Source organism: Triturus cristatus, chromosome 4_2 (genome assembly GCF_964204655.1).
Source record: "Triturus cristatus chromosome 4_2, aTriCri1.1, whole genome shotgun sequence".
NCBI classification, from domain to species: domain Eukaryota; kingdom Metazoa; phylum Chordata; class Amphibia; order Caudata; family Salamandridae; genus Triturus; species Triturus cristatus.
The window spans coordinates 547,228,129-547,253,938 of record NC_140586.1 but is presented as its reverse complement, the minus strand read 5'-3'; the positions used below and the strand labels follow the sequence as shown (position 1 = coordinate 547,253,938).

The following is a 25,810-nucleotide window of genomic DNA, read 5'->3' as shown; positions in this document are numbered from 1 at the left end:
TTAAGGGAAACGGGCTGCATTTAAAACAAAATTACTGCTTTATTTAAATGCTGGCCCAGACATGGAGGTCTGCTGAGACCAGCACGCCACTATACTTGGTAGGACCAGCCATTCCCAATGGGGTCGCAAATTGCGAGTGCCTCATGAATATTGATGAGGCATGCAATTTGCGACCCTATTGGGAATCGCAAACAGTGTCTCTGACACTGTTGTACATTGGCATTAAAGACTCACAAATTGTGATTCGCAATTTTTCGAAAATTGCGAGTCGCTAATGTCAATGGTCGTACATCTGGCCCATTGACTTTAATAGGTTATCCACAGCATTATAAAGAACCAAACTCCAGCCAATTAGTAAATAGCACCCTCTAGAACACTCCCCACAGAGGCATCTTCCCTCAGTTTTTTTACAGCTCGTCATGTGAAGGGTAGTCTCCCTGAGCTCTGCTCAATTCTAAAGATTGTTCTAGATTTGGTTGTATACAGGTTACTTCAGCTGTGTTTTATTATGTCAGAATCCTTGATGAATGAGCTCTTTAGACCTTGTGGGACCTATGGGAAAAAGAGGCTGCACTCGGAAGACCTTTATAAGGATTTTATCTACTGCCTTCACCCGGGCCACAAAGTAAAGGACTGTAAGATTTGTAGAACATTTTTTTCCAAAACTCTCAAGGATCGAGATGAGAGTCTGTTACTATGGGTCCAGAAACTAATGGATAACATTGCAGATGTTTCTGAGGAAGAGGAAAGTGAAAGTTCTGCTATGTCAGAGAAAATATCAAGAAAGAAAAAGAGATCACATCAAGGGTCACCAGAGGTACAGAGGAAAGCCTTAAAAAATACATACCATGGGTATTCAAAAGGCATCTCACATGGAGAAAAAAGGGAAAGGGCTTCCTCAGAGAAAAGATTTGAGCCTACAATTCCATCTTCAGGCCTGGCATTAAAAACCTACAAAATCCTCTTCAGAACCAGCCATAGTGAAGTACAACCTGACCATGAGAACCTCGTCGACTACGGTAACGCCTTCAAAATCATCATCAATGGCAATAAGAGTAAAAACCTCGATGACAACAACTACGTCGTCTACCACGGTTCCGTCGACGACAGTCTCATTGACGGCAACCATAACAACACCGTTGATGACCACATCACTGACGACGATGATGACACCGGCGACGAAGACTTCGTCAACGAGACTGTCAACAGTGAAACCAGAGAAGATATCTTTGTCGTCAACAATGAAAGCAAAGAAGCCGTCCATGTTAATTCTAACAACAGCATTGTCACTGCTACCATCGACAACACCATCAACGGGGGACAAGCCAGGCAGCACAAGATATTCTGTGCCCAGAGCATACCTCTCCTAGCAATGTGTCTCCCTTTCCACCAATTAGATATTGTTGAGTCCGAAGATTTGCATTAGCTCAGTGAATTGTGGAAAAAGAATGATAATTCCTTTGGGACGGGGATTAGAGGCAGTGGAAGATCTAGGACCAAGACAGTGAGCCCGTTGTATAATCAGAGGAGGTGTAGTTGGTAATTTCTGTGTTGTAGGTATCGCTGTTTGCAGAAAAGTGATCATTTTCGATTCCTCTGAATCTTTTGGAATACCAATATGTTGGAGGTTACTCCTTCTATTCTTGTTTTCCAGATTTACAGTCAATTAAGTTTATATATGTCTTTAACCATTTGAGATATGTCAAAAATGAAATCATCAAAATTGCTCACTTGTTGCTCCATTGTAGAGATGCGTTGATCATGAAAGGATGATTAATTCTCAATTCGTTGTAATGAGGCATTAGTGTTGGAAATAAATGGTTTTAGGGCCCTGAGTACCTTCATAACATCCTACAGAGTCAAATGAGTAGGGGATTCAATGGGGGAACCTAGATCCTTTGTAGGCTGCTTCACAGACAGGGAATTAATAGATTTATTAAAAATGGAGCCAGTTACCTGAGGAGAAAGCGAAAACTCTCTCCCAAATTCCTAAACGCCCTCCATGAGGACTGGGGAGGCGGGAACAGTGGTAGCTGACTGAGTCCGTAGTACATGTAGGGAGTTCAAAGGCTTAAACAAGGAGGAAGACTTATGGCCACTGTGTGTTTTGCAAGACAACCCCATACAAGACTTCGAAACCAGTAGGGTGAATTAGAGGAAGAAGCCAACCACACAATCGTAGCCAAGGTGAAATGACAGGAAACTAAACCAGCTAAAGGGAAATACTGTGTGGATACTGCCTCATGTTTGAAGACAAAAAGTAATTACTCTTTTGAACAGCATACATATGCGGTCATATATGGTAATAAAAAGTAAAGATTATACCAAAATGCAGGGTGAGCTGGCGTTAAAAGTAAATTAATGCCGTCATAAAGACATATGGGCAAAGGAACTGCTGTTAAATATTAAAACAGACACCTGATGGCTCCATGAAGAAAAGGCTAGGTTGCCAAAAGAGTGCCAGCACAAGGGAAGGATAGGAAGTCGCTGTATTGCCTTAAATACAGTGCATTCCTGCCCTTTCCCTGTCACGCAGCGCAGCAAGGTGACTTGCTATGCTGCACTGCACTGCGAGACTTTCCCATAAATGAAACCCTTGGTGCCTAGCTCTTTCATATGAAAGAGTGAACATGTTTGCAAACATGAAGAATAGAAATAACATTTTTAGTGGAAAACTAAACAGATAACAAAAAGATGTTGGATATTTGTTGCAACAATATAATTGAAGCGGTTTAATAAAAGGATTTTTTTTTTAAAAGAAGCACTGTAGAAACATGCAGAAACATTCTAACTTTTCTATATTTACCCAGGGTGTGCAAAAAATAAGCATGTTGCCAATTCTCCTTTCTTCTTGTCAATGTACAGCTAGAAAAACCGAGCAGAAGAAAGAAAAGCAATATTTTGTTTTGCCCTGTGACATGACTTGCCTTTTCCCTCAGCCGCTGGCTCTTGCAGCAGGCATTGTGAAGTCAAAACACAATTGTAATAAGTTATTACAGTTGAGCAGCTACGTTATTCATGTATAATAGTAGATGGGTTTTTATATAGGAATAGCAGGATCCCATGTATTACACAGGGTATTTGGGAATCCACATTTTTTCTTTACTTTGTGTTTCTGTGCTGACTGCTTTTTCCTCCATATTTATAAAAGTGCTTTCCTCTAATTACACGATACCGTCCTTTCTGGTCGCATACTAGTACATTGTGCAATTTTTCTAGTTTTATAACTATATACACATATATAATAATATATATAATCAGCCATGCTAAGCGCCAGCAAATAAAGAAGAAAATGTTGCACTTAACTGCTTAACTGGTGTCCGTGTCCCGCATGTCAGCCAGCAGCTGTGGGAATTTGGTGAAGTGCATATATATTATCTACTGGCGGTCGCCAGTAGATAGTTATAGTGAGGACCGAGTTTCCATAGGAAATCTCAAAATTCTATTTTGAATAACTTTGGCGCCGGTTGACGAATCCTCGCGAAATTTTCAAAACTAATGGGGCGCTCCGCTCAGCTCCTACCCTGAAAGTCTCGGTGTGATTTGTCAAGCGGGGGCTGAGAAAAAAGGGGGGTCCCAAAACGCGTTTTCCCCATGCATTTTCCCATAGGACCTTTAGTCGAAAGTACAGCCCGAACGACTGAACAGAATTAGTTGAAATTTGGCAAAGAGGTAGTCCTCAGGTCAGGCATGTGCCTTTTGCATATATGGTGTCAATCTGTTCAGTAGTTCCTGAGAAAATTGCAGTTAAAAGTACAGAAATATCTATAGCCGCGCACCATAACGTGCGCGAGCGTAATTCTGATTGGTGGTTACATGTCAGTCAACGTTCGAATCGGTCGAAATCAGGAAGTGTCGGCCGCCATTTTGTGTGTTGTGTGTGTGACAGGGAAAAAGAAAGGTGAAGAACGTGAAAAGGGGGCAGGGTAGAGAGTTCCTGACCCCCTAGCCTTTGTCAGGGGGTCCCTGAAGGACCCCGAAGGGTGAAAAAAACATTTAATTTTTTTTTCCAAAAATCGCGGGATGCGCGCACGGTGCGCGCACGGCAGAAAAAAATCATTAAAAAAAATAGAATTAAAAATCAAGTGCAAGTGTTTAGATGTTGGTTGGCTCTAAAAAGAGCCGTTGTGTTAATTTAGGAACAGAGGAACAAAAAAAAAAAAATAATTATGGGGTGGAGCATGTGTGCTGCTGTATCTTGGTCTCTATTAGGTTAATGCTGGTGTCACCATAAGAGAGAACAGCATTGCACATATTGCACCGTATATGAACCCTCTGCAACAGAGGGTGGATATCCAGAGGACGAGAAGAAGGTGAAGCTGCGGCCGCAGATGAAGTGCTCGGCTGAGCTTCTGGCTGAGCTGCTAGAGGGTTGTCTCTTGCAGCTCGAGTACACTCCTGAGAATAAGCCACAGGATGTACTCCACTAAAGTGCCTCAACATAGAGTAGATACTAAAAGAGTATTTTTTTTTAGGATCTCCTCTTGATAAGACCACTCCACAAATAGTGCAGGTGACTTTAGGAGCATTCACCTTCTTCTGGCCATCTGGAAAAGTAAAATATTTCCAAAAAAATGAATCTTTTTGTTTCCTCTGTCTTGGTGGCACAAAGGTTTCCTCCTCACTCCCAGAAGATGACTGCTGCTCTGCCATTTCCAAATACTGGAGTACTGGAAAAGCTGCTCAGCTCCTTCTCCCAGGGAATCAGAAGAAATAATGAGGGGAGTGGGTGTGGTGTTTGAAGATTCTGGAACTGAAACTACTATGAACCAATGAAAAGTGTTATTTCGTAAACACATGACTTGCCATGCGCGCACCGTGCGCGCACGGAGCACGCACGCATGCGCGTACGGAGCAGGCATGCATGCGCATACGGAGCACGCGCGCACGGAGCAAGCACGACGTACGTATGCGCACACGGAGCACGTACGCATGCGCACACGGAACACGTATTCGTGCGCGCACGGTGCGCTCACCACCAAAAACCCTAAAAAAAAAATTTTTACAAAAATTAAACTGTTTATAAGTTTATAGAAGAAATTAACTATGCTGTTCAACTTTATCCAAATTCAAAAATAAAAGAGCTGAGCCATTCAATATTACAGGATACAATCAATCTATAACTATAAACATAGGTAGCTTATTGTAAAATAAATATTTAAAAAATATAATACATTCATAAATTAGCATTTAAAAAGCCTTTGAAATTCACTGAAAAAACCATAGGTTTCACACACGTTATAGTTAGAAATTAGCATTTAAAAAACCTTGCAAATTCACTTAAAAAACCATAGGTTTCACACACGTTATAGTTAGGAATTAGCATTTAAAAAAACTTGCAAATACACTGAAAAAACCATAGGTTTCACACACGTTATAGTTAGGAATTAGCATTTAAAAAACCTTGCAAATTCACTGAAAAAACCATAGGTTTCACACACGTTATAGTTAGGAATTAACATTTGAAAAACCTTGCAAATTCACTGAAAAAACCATAGGTTTCACACATGTTCTAGTTAGCTGGACATTTCACTCGTACATTGAAATTCCCCCGTTATAGTTAGTTCAGCTAACTATAACTCGTGCGACCGCAATCCACTGCTGATGACATCACATATTACATCACTCATGACATGCTCAGTGACATCACTCATGACATCACTGATGACATCTCAAATGACATCACTGATGACATCATCCTTGTGTAAGAGTGGCAGACCTCCTCTTATCCTAATATAAACTTTGATACACACATTGAAAAATACAAACTAAAGTTTTGAAAACTATAGAGATACCAATACCAGTTAGAACAACCTATTCAGTAATTCCAAGATCTACATACGCATCCACTCATTCATCAACACTTCTATAGGCCTCACTATCAAGGTCACTAAGTGCCAGATAGGGCAGAGCAAGGTTGTATACCTGGGCCACCTAGTTGGTGGGGGTCAGGTTCAACCACTGGAGAGCAAGATCCAGACCATAAAGGACTGGGCTCCTCCAACTACCCAGACTCCGGTCAGAGCTTTCTTGGGCCTGACTGGGTACTACAGAAAGTTTGTTAAGAACTATGAGTCCATTGTGACACCACTTAATGACTTGACCTCTAAGAAGATGCCAAAGAAAGTTCAGTGGACAGTAAGCTGTCACAAAGCATTTGATGACCTGAAGCAGGCCATGTGCAGTGCACCTATTCTGAAAAGTCCAGACTACTCCAAAGAGTTCATAGTCCAGACATATGCTTCTGAGTTGGGTGTGGGAGCTGTTCTTTCACAACTGAATGTAGATGGTCAAGACCAGCTCATTGCTTGTATTAGTAGAAGGCTGACCCCTAGAGAGAAACGTTGGTCAGCTATTGAGAGGGAGGCCTTTGCTGTGGTTTGGGCCCTGAAGAAGCTGAGGCCATACTTGTTTGGCACTCACTTCAAGATTCAGACAGACCATGAGCCCCTCTTGTGGCTAAATCAGATGAAGGGTGAAAATCCCAAACTTCTTAGGTGGTCCATTTCCCTACAGGGGATGGACTTCACAGTGGAACATAGACCTGGGACTGACCATGCCAATGCAGATGGACCCTCCAGATATTTCCACTTAGAACATGAAGACTCAACTGGTCAAGGTTAGTTTAATGTCCCTAAGTTTGGGGGGGGTGTGTGTGTAGGAGAGTAGGGTCTGCTTTCTATGTTCACCCCCACATTTTGCTTTTGCTTCACTGGTTTTCGACTTAGATGTGGCTGTGGGCCGGCCAATCAGACCCACAGCCCAGCTGTTCTCTCTCTAAATCTATACTATGTCCTTTAGGTGCATAACCCAATTGGTTAGGATCACCTTATTGGCCCCTGTATAGTGTACCTTAGGTACCCAGGGCATAGGTGTACCCTAGACCTACCAGGGGCTGCAGCATGTATTGTGCCACCCCTGGCCTGGCCTTCCATTATGACACAACTGGCTGATCACTCAGCTTGGGCAAGGTCGTGTAATCACCCCTTGCTTAGGTGTAGTATTCCTATACCTACCTTATATATAGACACATGTGTACCTATCAGCCACTCCTATGGCAGGCCTTAACAATCCTGGAGGCAGAGTGCTTGGTAACATGTGAGATGGTGCTCTAGCATGAGCTGAGCCTGTCTGCAGCTTTCGGAACCATGTCCTTATAGCTGTTCTATGATATAGCCTACCATATACTCTTAAAGTACCTTATAATCTTAAACGGTTATGGTAACTATGGTTTGGCTTTATCACAACATGTTGTGTAAGGTGTCTAACACTTTGGAATAATACCCCCATACCATTCCTGGCCATGAGGATATTATTCCTCCCTTCTAGAGGGAGAAGACATGTTGAAACCTACTTGCCCGGTTAAAGTTAACCAGAGCCCCAGCATCACAAAATGGATGCTGCTGCCACAGACACAAGTCTGACCTCCTGCTGCTGGGAGTCCTTCCAGCGAGGGAGGCTTGGACAATAGGTTTCCTGCCTTGGGAGGTGCGAGCACCACCCCAGACAGGACTTAGTGTATTGGGGCAGGGAGGGATGAAAGAAACTAGACACTGCCTGGGGCACACAAGGTGTCCCATGCATAGTCCAGTTCAAACCGGCGCTGGGGCACTCCAGCCCCAGCTCTGGCGCGAAACTGGACAAAGGAAAGGGGGTGTAACCACTCCCCTTCCTGGTCCCACCCATAGGAGGGACCTTGCAGGTAGCCCAGCCCACTAGTCCAGTATATCAGTAGGTAGCTGAGCCCTGCTAAGTTAGATTAACCTGAATATGCAACTTGAACAGAAACTCTGGACCTTCGACATTCGACCTCAGGAAGAAGACTGAAGAAATCTCCCTTGTGGCCAAGGAGTGACCACCCTGGGCAACCAGGCACCATCCAGCGACTGCTGCTTGCTTTGCGACTGATCCTATGAGGGACGACTGCAGAGACTGACCAGCGCCGAGACTTCCCGACACCTCTGACCCAGATCCACATCTACAGCGAAGCTGAGACCCGTGGAGGCGACGAGGGACGTGGGATCGGTGACTTGGGAAAAGTGGCTAGTAACTGACTAGCGCAACTTCTGAGGCTTCCTCGAGGCTGTGCTTGGGGAATTGAGAAGCCCTCATCCCGAGCACCATCTGCAAAGAAGATCAGCTCCCCACACTTCACGTGTTCTGCGTGGGGCCCTTCTGCACCTGAGTTGCTCGACGTGTTGTCCGGTTGCTGGCCCGTTGGCTAGTGACCTCTGCAACGACGAACCTTTGTTTTCATCTTGCTGGTCCGGCTCCTCCAGACTAGCACCCGCACCTCTGTGAAAGAGAAGCACCCCAGACCTTCCTGGTCTGCACCAGAAGCAAGTTCTCCATTCTGCGTGGGTTCCGCTTGCCAAGGCTTGTTGGGTCCTAACTCGACATCGACGCCGCCGACAGCAAGAGCCTTCGTGGGACAGCTCACCTCCTGGTCCTGGTCATCCTCGACGCCTCCTGGTACCCGTGGCTGCTGCGACAAGCTTCACCTCTTCACCTGCATCTCCACGACATCGCCGGGTTCCTTCCTGGTTCCTTCCCGGCTCCTGGCTGGTGACTTAGACTCTGTCCCTTCTGCTTGCAGGTATCCTTCCTTCTTGATTCCATCCTTGGGATCCACCGGGCACTCTTCACTGACTGCCTGTCAGCAACTTTCCTTCAGGCATCCATAGGAGTCAACGACGAAACCCGACGCAAGTTCACACCTATGCACCTGCAGCCCGTGGGCTAGGTAACTTGAGTACTCCCGTGCTCACAAGGGTATTGCCTATCCTAGGGTCTAGTTTCCAAGTCTCGACTTCCTAGCTATTCCAGAAGTGTCCCAAAACTGTTAAATTCTAATAGCTTCTATTTCTATCGACTTTTACGCATTACGTGTGAGTGTTTCCACTCTGCACCTGAATCCCGTGGGCCTCCCACTTCCTAACCTTTGGTAGTATAGTGTAGCCCCAGCGTTCCCTAGGCCTAGGCCTATCCTGTGTTCGTGACAGTGGTCCTTATACCACTTACTTAGTATATGGTTTGCGTGGCCCCTAGGGCCTAACTGTATTACTTACCTGTGTGACTTAATGTATGCTTAAATAAGACTGTGTTTTACTTACCTCGAATCTCATAAAGAGTGCTGAGGGTTTGACTAGAATAAATACATTCTATTTTTATATATATCTGTTGTGGTGTCCTTCCATTTGGTATTCAAAGGATTACATATGGTATAACAGCTGGCTTCACATGCCATACAGAGTTTAGCCTAAGACTTCTCTTGTCCATGCTACCACTAGGATAGCTGGTCTATAAGGTTGACTTTACAACCAATCACCATAAGGGTTGTTTGGACTGATACAAGGTGTACACTAGAATTAGTGACATCATATATCAGGCCAACTTCTCACATACATCATTCCACATTTAGAACTAAATCAATGTACTAACAGTAAAATTCTGTTAAGCAATTCTGTTTAGCTTTCATGGTTTATGACATTTACAAATACTTTCTGCCAACTAATTCATGATCATCTTACTCTCGGTATTGAGCCTGATAAGGTTATCGCTCCTCTGCATCAAACAAATTCTTTTACACTCCCGCCCAAGTGGGGAAAGGTATATGCCGATTATAAAAACCAAATGTCAAAACTTCATTTCATAGTTACCACAATTATCGCAATGTAGCCCAAGTGGGCAACTATAAATGCGAGAAGCAAATTGTTCATTATAACATCACTGCCCTCAAAAGGTGCAAGTGCTTCAAACAAAAAAGTGTAACAATAAAGTGAAAAACTAAAAAAACAGTTAAAAACAAAGTGAGAGGGACGAGAGTTGGCTTGTCCCTGTAATTAATCACAGGTGTGTATAGAGGTCTTTCTCCACATTCAAACCTTCTGGAGTCTTGGTATTTAGTTCAATTATATAAGAAGATTCTAGCCTTCTTAATCTTTTTTTCCGCTCTCTGCCCCTTACATTAGGTTTGATTGCGTCGATCACAAAATAGGATAATCCTAAAACATTTTTACAATGATGTTGCTCGAAATGGAGTGCCACTGGATACGTTTTGTCGCCATTTTTTTTGCTCTAAGGTGTTGGAGCACTCGCTTATGCACTGGTAGGATTGTGCTGCCCACATACCTCAGGCCACAAGGGCACTGGAGTTCATAGACAGCAAAGTCCGGCAGCTGACAATTAAAATCACAGATTTTGTCAAGACAAGGCTTCATTATCCTTTGTGATGGTTACCGGTCGGGACCTTGATCACATGAATAACCTTCTGCGAATTCGTGTTTTAACAACCCCTAGTATCACATGACGTATACTTTAATAGGCATAAAAAACAGACTTTAACTAAAAGGATTTCACAATTAATAGGATTATTTGCCCTGCGCTTGCCAGTTAAACAAATATCCAAGATGATACCATTATCATTGTCTGCATATTACTAATTCTTAACTGCTCGTATATGTAGTGTACAAATACTCAACCTGTCAGCTTAGTGCATATTATTTTCTGCGACCACATATACCTATGATGCTATTGGCAAAGACGTGTCATTTTTTTTCTTTATATCATATTTATCATTTTTTAGAGCCTATTCATCGTTTAACATCTCTGCTTAAATGCATATATTGAAGACAAACATAGGCTCATACATTGATTTCATTGTTTTATTCTAATTATAAAGTGCTGTGCATAAATATCTGAGCATTCAATAAAGTGCCTTGTGCTACCCAAAGTGCTAAGTGCTTAATCCTATAAAGTGCAAAGAATTAAAACAATGAGGTTCAGCATTGAATTGGCCTGGGAGGAACCTTCTTTTTAAATTCACTAGAGATACATCAATTACAATGTACCTTATTGCATCAACTGGACTTAGAAATCGTAATTTTGTGTAGTTGACCATATGTTATATACAATGCATATAAATATGTGTATATATATATATATATATATATATATATATATATATATATTACCTACTGGCAGTCGCCAGTAGGTAGTTATAGTTAGGACCTATTATCTATAGGAAATCCGCAACATTCTATTTGGAATAACTTCGCATCTTCGTGAAATTTCCAAAACCTTTGGCCCGCTGCGGTCCGCTCCTATCCTGAAAGTCTCGGGGTGATTCGTCAAGCGGGGGCCGAGAAAAAAGGGGGATCCCAAAACGTGTTTTCCCCATGCAATTTTCCATAGGGACCGTTAGTCGCAGCTACAGCCCGAACTGCTGAACAGAATTACACCAAATTTGGCAGAAAGGTAGACCTTGGTTCACACTCATGCCTTTTGATTAAATGGTGTTAATCTGTTCAGAAGTTCCTGAGAAAATCAAAAGTAAAATCATAGATATATCTATGGGCGCGGTCGATTCGGGCACCATGCCGAGCACGAGCTGTATGCTAAATTGGCTGTCAACACTCCAAACCAGGAAGTGTTGGCAGCCATCTTGTGCCTCGGTAGAACCGAGGCAGAAGAAAAGAGAAGAAATAACACGCAGAACGCAAAAAGGGGGCATGGTAGAAACAGTTGGTACCTCTAGGTACCTCCAGTAAGCACCACAGAGCTGCGTTGCAGAGTGTTGTAAAAAGGGGCGTGGCCTCTGAACACCTCTCTGCAAGGCAGCTCTCTGGCGCATACTGGAGGTACCTGGTGGGCTAGTTGGCCCCCAGGGACCCTCAGGATTGAGGAGGAATTAATTCCCCAACTTAAACCGCGCCACAGGGTGTGTTTGCAGACATGTCACTTAAGGCCACGCCTCCTTCCTTCACCACTGTGCAAACGCACCCTGTGGCGCATTTTGAGTTGGGGGATTAACTCTCTTTTAATACTGAGTGTCCCTAAGGGCCAACTAGCCCAACAGGTATCTCCAGTGTGCGCCAGGGAGCTGTGTTGCAGACAGGTGCTCAGAGGCCACACCCCTTTTTACACCTCTCTGGAACACAGCTCTGTGGCGCTTACTGGAGGTACCTAGTGGGGTAGTTTGACCCTAGGGACCCTTAGGATTCAAGGGGACTTAATCTCTCAACTTAGAACGGCCACAGGGTGGGTTTACACAGTGGTGAAGGGAGGGGACGGGGCCTGAGGTGACGTATGTAAATACGCCCTACGGCGCGTTTTAAGTTGGGGAAATAATTCCCCTTCAACCCTGAGGGCCCATGGGGGCCAACTAGTCCACCAGGTGCTTCCAGTAAGCAGCACTGTGCTGCGTTCTTCTCTGCAAGGCAGCTCTGTGGTGCTAACTAGAGATACCCGATGGGCTAGTTGTACCCAAGGGACACTCAGGATTCAAGGGGACTTTATCCCCCAAATTAAAACAGCCATAGGGCGTGTTTGCACACGTCAGCTCAGCCCCCCCTCCCTTCACCAGTGTGCAAACGCGCCCTGTGGCGCGTTTTAAGAGGTAGTTTTAATCCCCCTGCCCTATTATATACTAGGGGCTTACAGAGGAGGTAATGCTAATAACAGGGGTACCCCAACGCATAGTGTTCCCTAGTGTATGTAGGTGTCTTAACTGTATTCTAAGTGTCTTTTAGCATAACGCTGGCTCTAGGACTGGTTAGTCAGAGTCAGTTACCACCAGTACCCATCTGAAAAAGTTGAGGGTACAGGATGATTTTGCAACAAAGACTCTTTCTCCTCCTCTGTTTGTTCTTTCTGCACGTCTTCCTTCTTCCGGCACTTTTCTTTGTCTTTGAGGACTTCTGTAGCTTCTTTCTGCATTTGTTTTTCTTCTTTCTGTGTGTTTTTTCTTCTTTCTTCACATGTCCTATTTCTGTAGGCATAGTTAGAAATTAGCATTTAAAAAACCTTTGAAATTCACGTAAAAAAACCATAGGTTTCAGGCACGTTATAGTTAGGAATTAGCAGTTAAAAAACCTTAGAAATTCACAGAAAAAAACATAGGTTTCGGGGTGTTATAGTTAGCTGGACATTTCACCATAGAAATTCCCCTGTTATAGTTAGTTCAGCTAACTATAACTCGCGCCCCCCCAATGCACTGCTGATGACGTCATATATTACATCACTCATGACATGGTCAGTGACATTACTGATGACATCACTGATGACATCTCAAATTACATCACTGATGACATCATCCATGTGATAATTTGATGCATCTTCTCACACCCTAATATAACCTTTGATACACTCACTCTAAATTACAGACTGCCATTCTCAAAACCATAGACACTCCAACACCAATAACTACATACCCACTTACTGATTCTGAGGTCTACACACCCATCCACTCACTCACCCGTACAGTCACTTATACTTATGGTCACTCAGTACAGGACTATCATGTGCACTCATACACCTATATAGACATTCACACACTGCCACTCATCCACAGAGGTACTCACACACCTACTCAGTCATGCAAATAATTAATCGCACTGCCATTTACTCACCTATACAGTTATATACACACCGGCTCAATTCATCAAACAAATACTAGCACATTCTTACGCTCTTATACAATCAATGAACCACAGAAGGGTGAACCACAGAAGAGAATAGCTTTGGGCCAACATAGAGTGTGGCGAAATCTTTCTCTAGAAGCTTTTAACAAGGCCTTCCCTCTTCCTGGGGAAACCGATCTAACTGAGCCCGCCGAGAAATTAGAAGCCTTTAACACTGCCCTTATTACTGATTTTGATGCAACCATACCATTTAAACAGAGTGCAGTTACTAGACGAAACTCTAGTCCTTGGTATACAGAGGAGCTTAAGAAGGAAAAAGCTAATTGTAGGCGCCTTATGAGAATTTGGAGAGTTAATGAGGAATGTCAATCCAGATTCCTGTTTAGACAGTCCTTGGCCACTTACCATCTGAATCTGAAAATAGCAAGACGCTCTTTTACTATCAAACAGATAGAACAAGCCAGTAATTCTTCTAAAGTTTTGTTCTCTATAGTCAAAGATTTTTCCTCTCTCAGAGTCTGCGCCCAAACACCTATTGAATCTCAGGACCTCTGTAATTCCCTGGCTTTGTTTTTTAAGGATAAGATATCCACAATTTATACCAATTTTCATTCCGAAATGTCATCGACTCCAGATCTATTGTCCGAACCAAATGTTGGAGCCCCAATGGTTAAGGGTTTTTTGGAGCACTTTGAATTAACAACCACTGATGAGATCATAAAGGGCCTGTCCAAGGCAAAATCAGGCTCCCCTAATGTCCTATGTCCCCCAAGAACCATGGCCCTTTTAGCCACTAGCTGTGCTCCTGCCGTTAGAGACAACTCTTCTCTAATTACAGGCACCATCCCTATGGCTTGGAAAGAGGCATCTGTCTGTCCTATTCTAAAAAGCCCTCAGCGAACCCAACTATTCTTTCCAATTACCGTCCCATCTTCCTTTTACCACTTTTGGGTAAATTGTTGGAAGGTTTTGTAAATAAACAACTTTGGGGCCGATTCCGATCCGTGTAAAATTTTCCCCGTACGAATCGTATCCAGATTTTTTTACGTACGAATCGTACAAGTCCCGTACAAACAGGCAAGTACGATTCGTATGTAAAAAACTCCATACAAATCGCATTGGGAAAATTCCCCGACACGTCCCCGGGTCGGAAAAAGTGTCCGACACGTCCCCGGACAGTTTTACCTACGAATCGGGAAACCGAAGTCCGAACGCGCAAGTACGATCAGTCCCGTACGTCCGAATGCACAACCGTATGGTAAAAACACCGTACGGAGCGAACCTCTATAGCAACCATGTAGACGTCCAAACATGTGCTCGCATACGCGCCGAACACCCCCCCAGCTGCCCGCGGATGTACGCGCCGGACCCCCAGCCCCCCGCGGATGTACGCGCCAGACCCCCAGCCCCCCCGCGGATGTACGCGCCGCACACCCAGCCCCCCGCGGATGTACGCGCCAGACCCCCAGCCCCCCGTGGATGTATGCGCTGGACCCCCAGCCCCCCGTGGATGTATGTGCCAGACCCCCAGCCCCCCCGCGATGTATGCGCCAGACCCCCAGTCCCCCCACGGATGTACGTGCTGGACCCCCAGCCCCCCCGCAGACGGACGCGCCGGACCCCCAGCCCCCCTGCGGACGGACGCGCTGGACCCCCACCCCCGTATGTATGGTGCAGACCCCCACCCCCATATGTACGGTGCGGACCCCCACCCGCACCATACATACGGGGGTGGGGGTCCGCACCATACATACACGGGTGGGGGTCTGCACCGTACATACGGGGGTGGGGGTCCGCACCGTACATACACGGGTGGGGGTCCGCACCGTACATACGGGGGTCCGCACCATACATACGGGGGTGGGGGTCCGCACCGTACATACATGGGTGGGGGTCCACACCATACATACGGGGGTGGGGGTCCTGCGCGTCCGTCCGTGGGGGGGCTGGGGGTCCGGCGCGTCCATCCGCGGGGGAGGCTGGTGGTCCGGCACCTACATACGGGGGGCTGGGGGGTGTTCGGCGCGTACCAGGCCCCCTTTTCCTCACGCTTTGCGGCGTAATTGGCTTTTCCGGCACTTTTTGGGTGTCGTTAAAATATTGCCGTCCGGAGTGCTGTCGGTACGAATCGTACTTCCTGGTACGTAAAAGGCTGCCTAACTCCGTCCGCATGTCGCGTATGCGCTGTCCCAGATCACATTCGGATGTATTTTGTGTCGGTCAGTGTTTTGTATGATTCGTACGGAAATGGTGTTTCCGTACGAATCGTACTTGCATGTTTGTATGGTGTTTTTACCGGGTACGAGTCGGACGGAGAAAACGCTCCGTCCAACGATTCGTACCCGGTTTCTCCAGGATCGGAATCGGCCCCATAGTTCTTATCTTGAACAAAATGAAATTCTAGACCCCTCACAATCGGGCTTTCGGAAAGGATTCAGTACAGAAACAGCCGTGCTGGCAGTAACTGATTCACTTAGACGAACAGTTGATGCAGGCGGTGCAGTAATACTGAAACTTTACTCACATGCACCTAAGCAGCAGTAGGCTAGAATTACATGCACATCCACAACTTGACAATTTCTTTGAAAAGGGACCCTATAGTGCTCTCAAACCCGATACCCCCTCTGCTTTTAGGAGGAACAATTGACCCGTCGAGAAAACCCAAAGGTATTCAACTAAGGTCACACCATTAATCACAAAATGGTCGAGGCAGACATAGGTATCCGTTACACATGCAATTACAGAGTCAGAGTAAATATAAATTCAAAAAGTCCACAAATAGATCCAGGATGTAATTCGGTTTTCATTATTTATTTTTCTTTCTTGTATTTTCCAAATGACATTACATAGACATAACAGCCGACACGTGTTTCGTCCATCCGGACTTTTTCAAGGCTTCTTGAAACAAATGTTTCCTCATGTATTAGGTTGATATGAAGTATCGTCCCTCCTGTTCTTACTGGTGGATTCGTATTATTAGATACATCCGCAAACCATCTAAAATGGATATTGTTCCTATGACCTGTACAATTCTTCCATTCGTTGTTGATTGTTTAACGGCCAGAAAATCACCGTTTGCAGCAGGTAATGATACACCTGACAGCTGAGTCAATAACCGCATCCGCACTTCCTCACGTTCGTACCGATCGGTACGAACGTGAGGAAGTGCGGATGCGGTTATTGACTCAGCTGTCAGGTGTATCATTACCTGCTGCAAACGGTGATTTTCTGGCCGTTAAACAATCAACAACGAATGGAAGAATTGTACAGGTCATAGGAACAATATCCATTTTAGATGGTTTGCGGATGTATCTAATAATACGAATCCACCAGTAAGAACAGGAGGGACGATACTTCATATCAACCTAATACATGAGGAAACATTTGTTTCAAGAAGCCTTGAAAAAGTCCGGATGGACGAAACACGTGTCGGCTGTTATGTCTATGTAATGTCATTTGGAAAATACAAGAAAGAAAAATAATTAATGAAAACCGAATTACATCCTGGATCTATTTGTGGACTTTTTGAATTTATATTTACTCTGACTCTGTAATTGCATGTGTAACGGATACCTATGTCTGCCTCGACCATTTTGTGATTAATGGTGCAGTAATACTGATCCTTCTAGATCTCTCCGCAGCTTTTGATACCATCTCGCATACTAAGCTTGCTGAGAGACTAGTCTCGGGGGGTATTAAAGGAATGGCTCTGAAATGGCTAAAACATTTCCTGGCGGATAGATCCCAAACAGTTATCTTGGGTCCCTATTCCTCGCCAAAGATGCCCTTGAAGAGAGGTGTCCCGCAAGGCTCTTGTTTGAGCCCGACCCTCTTCAATATGTACATGTCTTCTCTGGCAAGAATAGCTGAACAGTTGGGTTTCGAGATCATCTCTTACGCAGATGATACGCAGCTCTTGTTCAATATCGGGGGTAACTTAGAGGAGGAAAAAATTTGCTTTGCAAATGGTCTGGAGACAATATATGATTGGATGACGGCAAACTTCCTACAACTAAACCCAGACAAATCAGAGATTATGTTACTGGGTAAAGCAACTGATGCCTGGTCAAGTGATTGGTGGCCAACTAAACTGGGCTCTGCGCCCACCCCAAAAATCTCAGTCAATGACCTGGGTATAAAAATTGACAGGGCACTGTCTATGAAAGAACATATCGTGTCCACATCTGCATCCTGCTGCTATAGCCTTCGGCTTTTGCGGAAAATCCTCCCTTATATGCCTACCTACCATCGCAGAACTCTGGTACAAGCCCTGGTCACCAGTCGGTTGGATTATGGCAATACATTGATGGCAGAAGTAGGCGAGACCCACCTAGCTAAGCTGCAGGTAGTCCAGAACACAGCTGCAAGGATGATCTTGAATCAACCTACAAGCACCCCCTCTCGACCACTACTTAGAGAACTTCACTGGCTAACGGTGAAAAAGAGAGCTTTCTTTAAGATCTGCTGCTTCATCTATTCTGCTCTTAACAATAGTGGACCTCTCTATTTACAAAAAAAACTTTTTAAATATTGTCCCGCAAGGAATCTCATATCTAGCTCTCAGGGTCTTCTGCAGGTCCCCCGTTTCCGTCTTTCTCGGTCAGGGGGCAGATTTTTCTCTTATCTGGCCCCAAAATATTGAAATCAGCTCCCGTTTGCTCTGCGAGCAACGCCCAGATATGAATTTTTCAAGAAAAAGCTTGAAGCTTTTTTGTTCTGAACTTGCTCCTAGTCTTTTCTGCTGGTTTTCTTTTGTCTAAGTTGTTGGTCTACTAGGCAGCGCCGAGTTGCCCCAGGGTGAGTTGAGCGCTTTATAAACACGATAACATAACATAACATAACAATGATACAAGCACACACTCATCCATACAGCTATTCTCACAATCACACACTCTCACTTATAGCCATTTATGTACTCCAACACACATATATACTGCCTTTCACATATGTAGCTACTCACACATGTACCACTGAAATATACATTCACTGACTAACACAGCCATACACACACTCACCCACCCATACAGTCCATCACAGATGCACTCTTGAAACCATGCACCCAGTGAATCACCCAGTCACACATCTAGTCACACACACCCCACCCACACAAACACTCAGGCACCCATACAGATACTCAGACAACTAATCTATAACCCATATAGACACTCATGTAGCTATTGCAAACCCATGCCTCTGCTTACACACCAACACACAGATGGATACAGACATTCACACAGTTTAGTCACTAACCCATGCATTTAGTAAGATATGTTTAATTACTCACTTATAGAATCAGTCACGCACCAACAAAATCATCCATTCACACACTTATACACCGGCTCATTCTTCAATATGCCTTTCCCTATATATAATAAACATATTTAAACTTTACAGAAACACACAGACATTGGACGATGTCATCAGTGATGTCATCAGTGATGTCATCAGTGATGTCATTTGAGATGTCATCCGTGATGTCACTGACCATGTCATGAGTGATGTAATATGTGACGTCATCAGCAGTGCATGGCGGGCGCGCGAGTTATAGTTAGCTGAACTAACTATAACGGGGGAATTTCTATGGTTTTGTACGAGTGAAATGTCCAGCTAACTATAACACCCCTGAAACCTATGGTTTTTTCTGTGAATTTCTAAGGTTTTTTAAATGCTAATTCCTGACTATAACGTGCCTGAAACCTATGGTTATTTAAGTGAATATATATATATATATAAACAACCGCAATGCACAGCACTCCGCTAGCTCCTCCTCCGGGTCGCCCCAAGGGAAGCTGGTACATGAAGTTCTTGAGTGGTTCACCCCAGTGGGTGCAAGTAAGTACTTGTTGAACTGATGATCTCTGATGGAGTTCTTGAGTGGTTCACCCCAGTGGGTGCGTCGTCCAGGAGCTCGTCAGCTCAAAGCTCGAGGGAGCCATTTTTATAAACAACCGCAATGGACCGCACTCCGCTAGCTCCTCCTCCGGGTCGCCCCAAGGGAAGCTGGTACATGAAGTTCTTGAGTGGTTCACCCCAGTGGGTGCAAGTAAGTACTTGTTGAACTGATGATCTCTGATGGAGTTCTTGAGTGGTTTACCCCAGTGGGTGCAAGTAAGTACTTGTTGAACTGATGATCTCTAGACCCGATACATGTCCCGGGTTTTAAAATATCGCCCGAGACATGGCTCGGGTTTCGGGATAACTTCCCTCCTCAGTAGAGAAAATAGTTAGGGGTGGAAGAGAGGGCCGCCAAGCAATCGTCAAGGGCCTCAGTGCCCGCACAGGCACGCAGGTGCGTCGTCTAGGAGCTCGTCAGCTCAAAGCTCGAGGGAGCCATTTTTATAAACAACCGCAATGGACGCACTCCGCTAGCTCCTCCTCCGGGTCGCCCCAAGGGAAGCTGGTACATGAAGTTCTTGAGTGGTTCACCCCAGTGGGTGCAAGTAAGTACTTGTTGAACTGATGATCTCTGATGGAGTTCTTGAGTGGTTCACCCCAGTGGGTGCAAGTAAGTACTTGTTGAACTGATGATCTCTAGACCCGATACATGTCCCGGGTTTTAAAATATCGCCCGAGACATGGCTCGGGTTTCGGGATAACTTCCCTCCTCAGTAGAGAAAATAGTTAGGGGTGGAAGAGAGGGCCGCCAAGCAACCGTCAAGGGCCTCAGTGCCCGCACAGGCACGCAGGTGCGTCGTCCAGGAGCTCGTCAGCTCAAAGCTCGAGGGAGCCATTTTTATAAACAACCGCAATGGACCGCACTCCGCTAGCTCCTCCTCCGGGTCGCCCCAAGGGAAGCTGGTACATGAAGTTCTTGAGTGGTTCACCCCAGTGGGTGCAAGTAAGTACTTGTTGAACTGATGATCTCTGATGGAGTTCTTGAGTGGTTCACCCCAGTGGGTGCAAGTAAGTACTTGTTGAACTGATGATCTCTAGACCCGATACATGTCCCGGGTTTTAAAATATCGCCCAAGACATGGCTCGGGTTTCGGGATAACTTCCCTCCTCAGTAGAGAAAATAGTTAGGGGTGGAAGAGAGGGCCGCCAAGCAACCGTCAAGGGCCTCAGTGTCCGCACAGGCACGCAGGTGCGTCGTCCAGGAGCTCGTCAGCTCAAAGCTCGAGGGAGCCATTTTTATAAACAACCGCAATGGACCGCACTCCGCTAGCTCCTCCTCCGGGTCGCCCCAGGGGAAGCTGGTACATGAAGTTCTTGAGTGGTTCACCCCAGTGGGTGCAAGTAAGTACTTGTTGAACTGATGATCTCTGATGGAGTTCTTGAGTGGTTCACCCCAGTGGGTGCAAGTAAGTACTTGTTGAACTGATGATCTCTAGACCCGATACATGTCCCGGGTTTTAAAATATCGCCCGAGACATGGCTCGGGTTTCGGGATAACTTCCCTCCTCAGTAGAGAAAATAGTTAGGGGTGGAAGAGAGGGCCGCCAAGCAACCGTCAAGGGCCTCAGTGCCCGCACAGGCACGCAGGTGCGTCGTCCAGGAGCTCGTCAGCTCAAAGCTCGAGGGAGCCATTTTTATAAACAACCGCAATGGACCGCACTCCGCTAGCTCCTCCTCCGGGTCGCCCCAAGGGAAGCTGGTACATGAAGTTCTTGAGTGGTTCACCCCAGTGGGTGCAAGTAAGTACTTGTTGAACTGATGATCTCTGATGGAGTTCTTGAGTGGTTCACCCCAGTGTGTGCAAGTAAGTACTTGTTGAACTGATGATCTCTAGACCCGATACATGTCCCGGGTTTTAAAATATCGCCCAAGACATGGCTCGGGTTTCGGGATAACTTCCCTCCTCAGTAGAGAAAATAGTTAGGGGTGGAAGAGAGGGCCGCCAAGCAACCGTCAAGGGCCTCAGTGCCCGCACAGGCACGCAGGTGCGTCGTCCAGGAGCTCGTCAGCTCAAATCTCGAGGGAGACATTTTTATAAACAACCGCAATGGACCGCACTCCGCTAGCTCCTCCTCCGGGTCGCCCCAAGGGAAGCTGGTACATGAAGTTCTTGAGTGGTTCACCCCAGTGGGTGCAAGTAAGTACTTGTTGAACTGATGATCTCTGATGGAGTTCTTGAGTGGTTCACCCCAGTGGGTGCAAGTAAGTACTTGTTGAACTGATGATCTCTAGACCCGATACATGTCCCGGGTTTTAAAATATCGCCCGAGACATGGCTCGGGTTTTGGGATAACTTCCCTCCTCAGTAGAGAAAATAGTTAGGGGTGGAAGAGAGGGCCGCCAAGCAACCGTCAAGGGCCTCAGTGCCCGCACAGGCACGCAGGTGCGTCGTCCAGGAGCTCGTCAGCTCAAAGCTCGAGGGAGACATTTTTAAAAGTAACCGCAATGGACCGCACTCCGCTAGCTCCTCCTCCGGGTCGCCCCAAGGGAAGCTGGTACATATATATATATATCTTTTAAGTGACTCACTTATGACTGCCTTCATATTGCGTTAATTTTTCAGATGTTTTCCATTATTAGTAGAAAGTCATGGCAAAGGATAGAGCTGGTTTAGCTCTTTTTGGAAGGCATGAATCATGAGTCCAAAGATAATATGTGAAGGTAACCCCTGAACTACACAGTTCATGAGGCTGAAGCCAGTACATTTCATTTCTATGTTCAAAGAGATTGGAGAGAGGTCATGGACAATGAAACACCTAGTGACAAGTACATTTCAGATGAAGTTCAAGGGCTGAGATGGAGAATTGGTCTTCAACTAAAGACAATGGTGGAAACTGCAACATTCAGTGGATGCAGACTAGCAAACGACTTCACTCAGGAAATGTAATGCGCAGACCAAATAATCCCTTGGTAGTCAGTGGGCACTTAATCAAAGTAGGTGAGAGGTGTAACGAAGCCCTGTAAGGCTTCTGAACACAAGGGAATGTGGCTGGCAGACGGAGATAAGCCCTGAATAGAAGGGTAGGTTCTCCATTGCTGTAAAATTTGAGACAGGGGAACCGGACATTTATATTGGAGTGCTGTGAGGATGGTGCAAGTGAAAAGATGCCATCTGGAGTATGCGAATGCTGTGAGCCTGCAAGATAGGGAGAGACATTTTGTGTAGAGACATAGGTGGAAAGTCATCCATATTGGGGTCATCAGAGATGTTTGCGACCAGGATCAGGAGGCTTCTGGTGTGGGTGTGTGTGCAGTAGAGAGTTAACTAGGTAGGGGCTAGATGACTAGAGGCAGTGGGGAAATGGATGACAGTGCAGTGGAGGGTAGACATTTGCTATGCTTAATCGAGGAGGCATATGCTGACAGGGTTCTAGAGAAGGGAAACCACTGCACTAGCACAGGGATCTCAAAACCTTTCTGTAATAATAGCTGCTTCTGTTCAATGAAAATCATCCAAACTACTAATACTATTAGTGTTGTAATAGTCACCACATCAGACAAAATTACACTAGAGCCTACCTTATGCGAGATTGCCAGCAGTGCTCTCGTTAGTGCATCAAGCAGGGTTGCCAGCAATAAAGTTAAAAAAAATTGTCAATTTGCATAGCCTTTACATGGGTAATATATAACAATCATAGATGCAGTGCCCTTGGCATGCAGGCAATAAGTTTAGCATAAATCCCCCGACATCCACATGATTCATCACACAATTATCAGATTCAATATATTTTTTAATTTTAATCATTTTTCTTCAAACATCAGCTTATGAATTCTGAAAATACATATATTTTCATCTATTGGTATACATACATAAATTCAGCCAAGCAAATGATTCTCATTGATTGGACTGGACATATTGGAGAGCTACTTACAGGTAGCTGGATAGCTATGGGTAGCTCACAAGCTACTCGTTTTAGAAACCTGGACTACAAATAACATGACATTACTTTTGCTATATCTGACACTATACTTTTTTCCAGAAATCACAGCATGGATTCTAAATCCGGTGATGACGGCATTATCAGCATTCTGACAGTTTGCCTGAGTTTTGTTCTTTAATCCACCTGCTCTGAAGCATATTTAGATTATTGGGAACTGTTTGAAAATTACAATATATAAACATTCAGACCCTAATTACAAGCCTGGCGCCACCAAGCTTATTATGACTTTCCTCACCGCCAGTGCTGTCATGGAGGGTCTTCCTCCATGGAAAGACTTGTGGTGAGAAAAGAAAGTGGACCCTATGGGGCCCCCTCTTGCCCATCTGCACAGGGGTGCATGCAGGGGGGCACATGTTGTGCCCCCTGTATTTCTAAACCCCCAGTTTCTGCACAGGAAGAAATGCACAACATGGTGCATTTCTTCTTGTGCAGGACGTGCACCGGTGGTCCAGCGACAGTGATGTTTCAAGCTCCCAATGAGACTTTTAAACAGTACCGTCAGGGGACCGCCACGCCACCCACCAGACTACAAAAAACTTGTAATCTGGTGGGTGGCGGTGACTCTTGGTGGTGTGGGGTGCGGTAGTGGCGATCCGACCACCCTTGCACCGACAAAAGTAGTAATCGGGCCCTAAGTGTAGCAGAGACATTAGTTCTTTTTTAATAACACACATACAACACTCTTTGTACCTCTCATTATCTAACACGGTGAAAATGTTATCTCATATATTCATGTGGGTCAGCTATGTCTGTTTTGGTCAAATGATTCTTAATGCTATAAAATTGCATGCCCTGTACATTTTTTCGAGAATGTTTGCTATGATATAATACTCAATTATGTTGTTTTTCCAACAGAGACTGGAAGACTAATGGCTTTATACTACATAGCATTTGATACAGTTAAGCAGTTTCGCGGCATAAATGGAACAGAGCTGTTACCAGACTTGGTACTGAATTTGAATTTCTTAAAGCTTATGTAAATAAGTATTTACTGCACATTAAATAGTATGTTTAGGGAGAGGAGATACCTAGAATGACTTTTACATGACAGTTGTGAATAATAAAAATTACTAAGTGGCATAAATTCCTCAAAACTGTATGATTGGCGGAAGTAACTTTACAGGAAGTGGCATCTAACCACATCACACAGTGCCCCCACCCCCTCACATAACAGGACTTTGGATGTTTTTAAATATTAAAAATGTATAGCTGCTGAATGCTCCAAATGCCCTTGATAATGGACACCCAGCCAGTTCTATATCCCACAAGTAATCTTTAATTTATTGGAAAATGCAGTTTTTTTTAAGTAAAGAGCATATCTGAAAGAAACACGTTAGATAGATTCCTCACCTTAGAATATCCCGAGGCGTCGGTAGGCGTCGTCTGTGGCTCCGCGTCCGTCGTCAGCGTCGTGCGCCGGAATGACATCGTCGGAGTACTTAGACGCCGCCCTCGCGCGCTGACGTCAGTTCTTCTTTTTTCCGCGCCAGTAAGCGCCGATCCGGGAAGAGCTTACCCCTAGTCATTTTTTGACTAACTTTTTTGACTTCTTTTGGTCTATCGACTCGACTCTGGTGCCGGTAGGATGCCTGGTTTCAAGGCCTGTGACGCCTGATGTCGGTGACGGATCACCATTGCCGGTGCCTTTATTGCCTGGGGTCCGACCAGGACGCGGAGTCGTGCCTCGATTGCCAGGCCTTGACGTCGAAAGCTAGGCGGGAGCGGTCCCGTAAGCTTCTCGAGCTTCGGCACTCAGCTCCGCGCCGCTCTCGGTCCCGGTCCCGGTCCAGGAGGAGGTCCAAGGACCGATTGCGGAGCCACAGCCATCGTCATCGCTCGTCGGGGTCTTCGGGTAAGTCGAAGCACTCCAAGAAGTCCAAGAGACGACATCGCTCTTCGGACTCCCCTCGCCGGTCGCGCGACTCGGCTGAGGGATAGGGTGGTCGCGGCTCCGTCGGAGCCACGGGAGTCGTGTCCGTCCCCATACCCGCCGGTCCCTGGTACTGACGCGACTCCGGCGGTGGTCAGTGCCTTCCTCTCGGCCATGAGGGGCCTGGCTCCGCCGTCGACGCCTGTAGGCGCGCCTTCGGGCCCCGCAGGTTTGACTGGGTGACCTCGCGTGGCGGTGGCTCCGGCCCCGGCGCCGTTGACGGCTCCGGCCCCGATGCCGCAGGTCCCCGAGGGATCCAGGCCTGGATCTTGGTCAGCGCCGGTCGACCTCACGACGCCTCCTCCGCCGTCTCCGGACGACGCCGTTCCCCGGTTTAGCCCCTGTCGGGACCCGACGCTAATGGATGACCATTTCATCTACCGTCCGGCTCCGATCGTTCCTCCTGTTTATCAGGAATTGGATGACGGGGCGACTGGGAGGTGTCTGAGGACCCTATGGCCCTCCAGGGTCAACTTTCACAGGACTGGGCAGACGAACTGGAGGATGCCAGTGGTCTGGATACCTCCCCGGACGCTGGTTTCATCTCTCCTCTGACTGTGGCCTCGGAGGAGGGTGCAGCCTTTTCAGTGGTGCTGCGCAAGGCGGCCGAAGCCCTAGGGCTG

The 25,810-nt window shown here is 45.9% G+C and overlaps 1 protein-coding gene across 1 annotated transcript in view; it reads left to right on the top strand.

Annotated features, from left to right (window-relative positions):
- Window positions 1-25,810, top strand: part of HFM1 (helicase for meiosis 1) — a 3,754,865-nt gene that overhangs the window by 1,710,691 nt on the left and 2,018,364 nt on the right. The window contains exon 20 of the mRNA XM_085599940.1: window positions 24,113-24,204. Coding sequence (XP_085456066.1) covers window positions 24,113-24,204 — 92 coding nt within the window. The remainder of the gene's footprint in view (window positions 1-24,112; window positions 24,205-25,810) is intronic.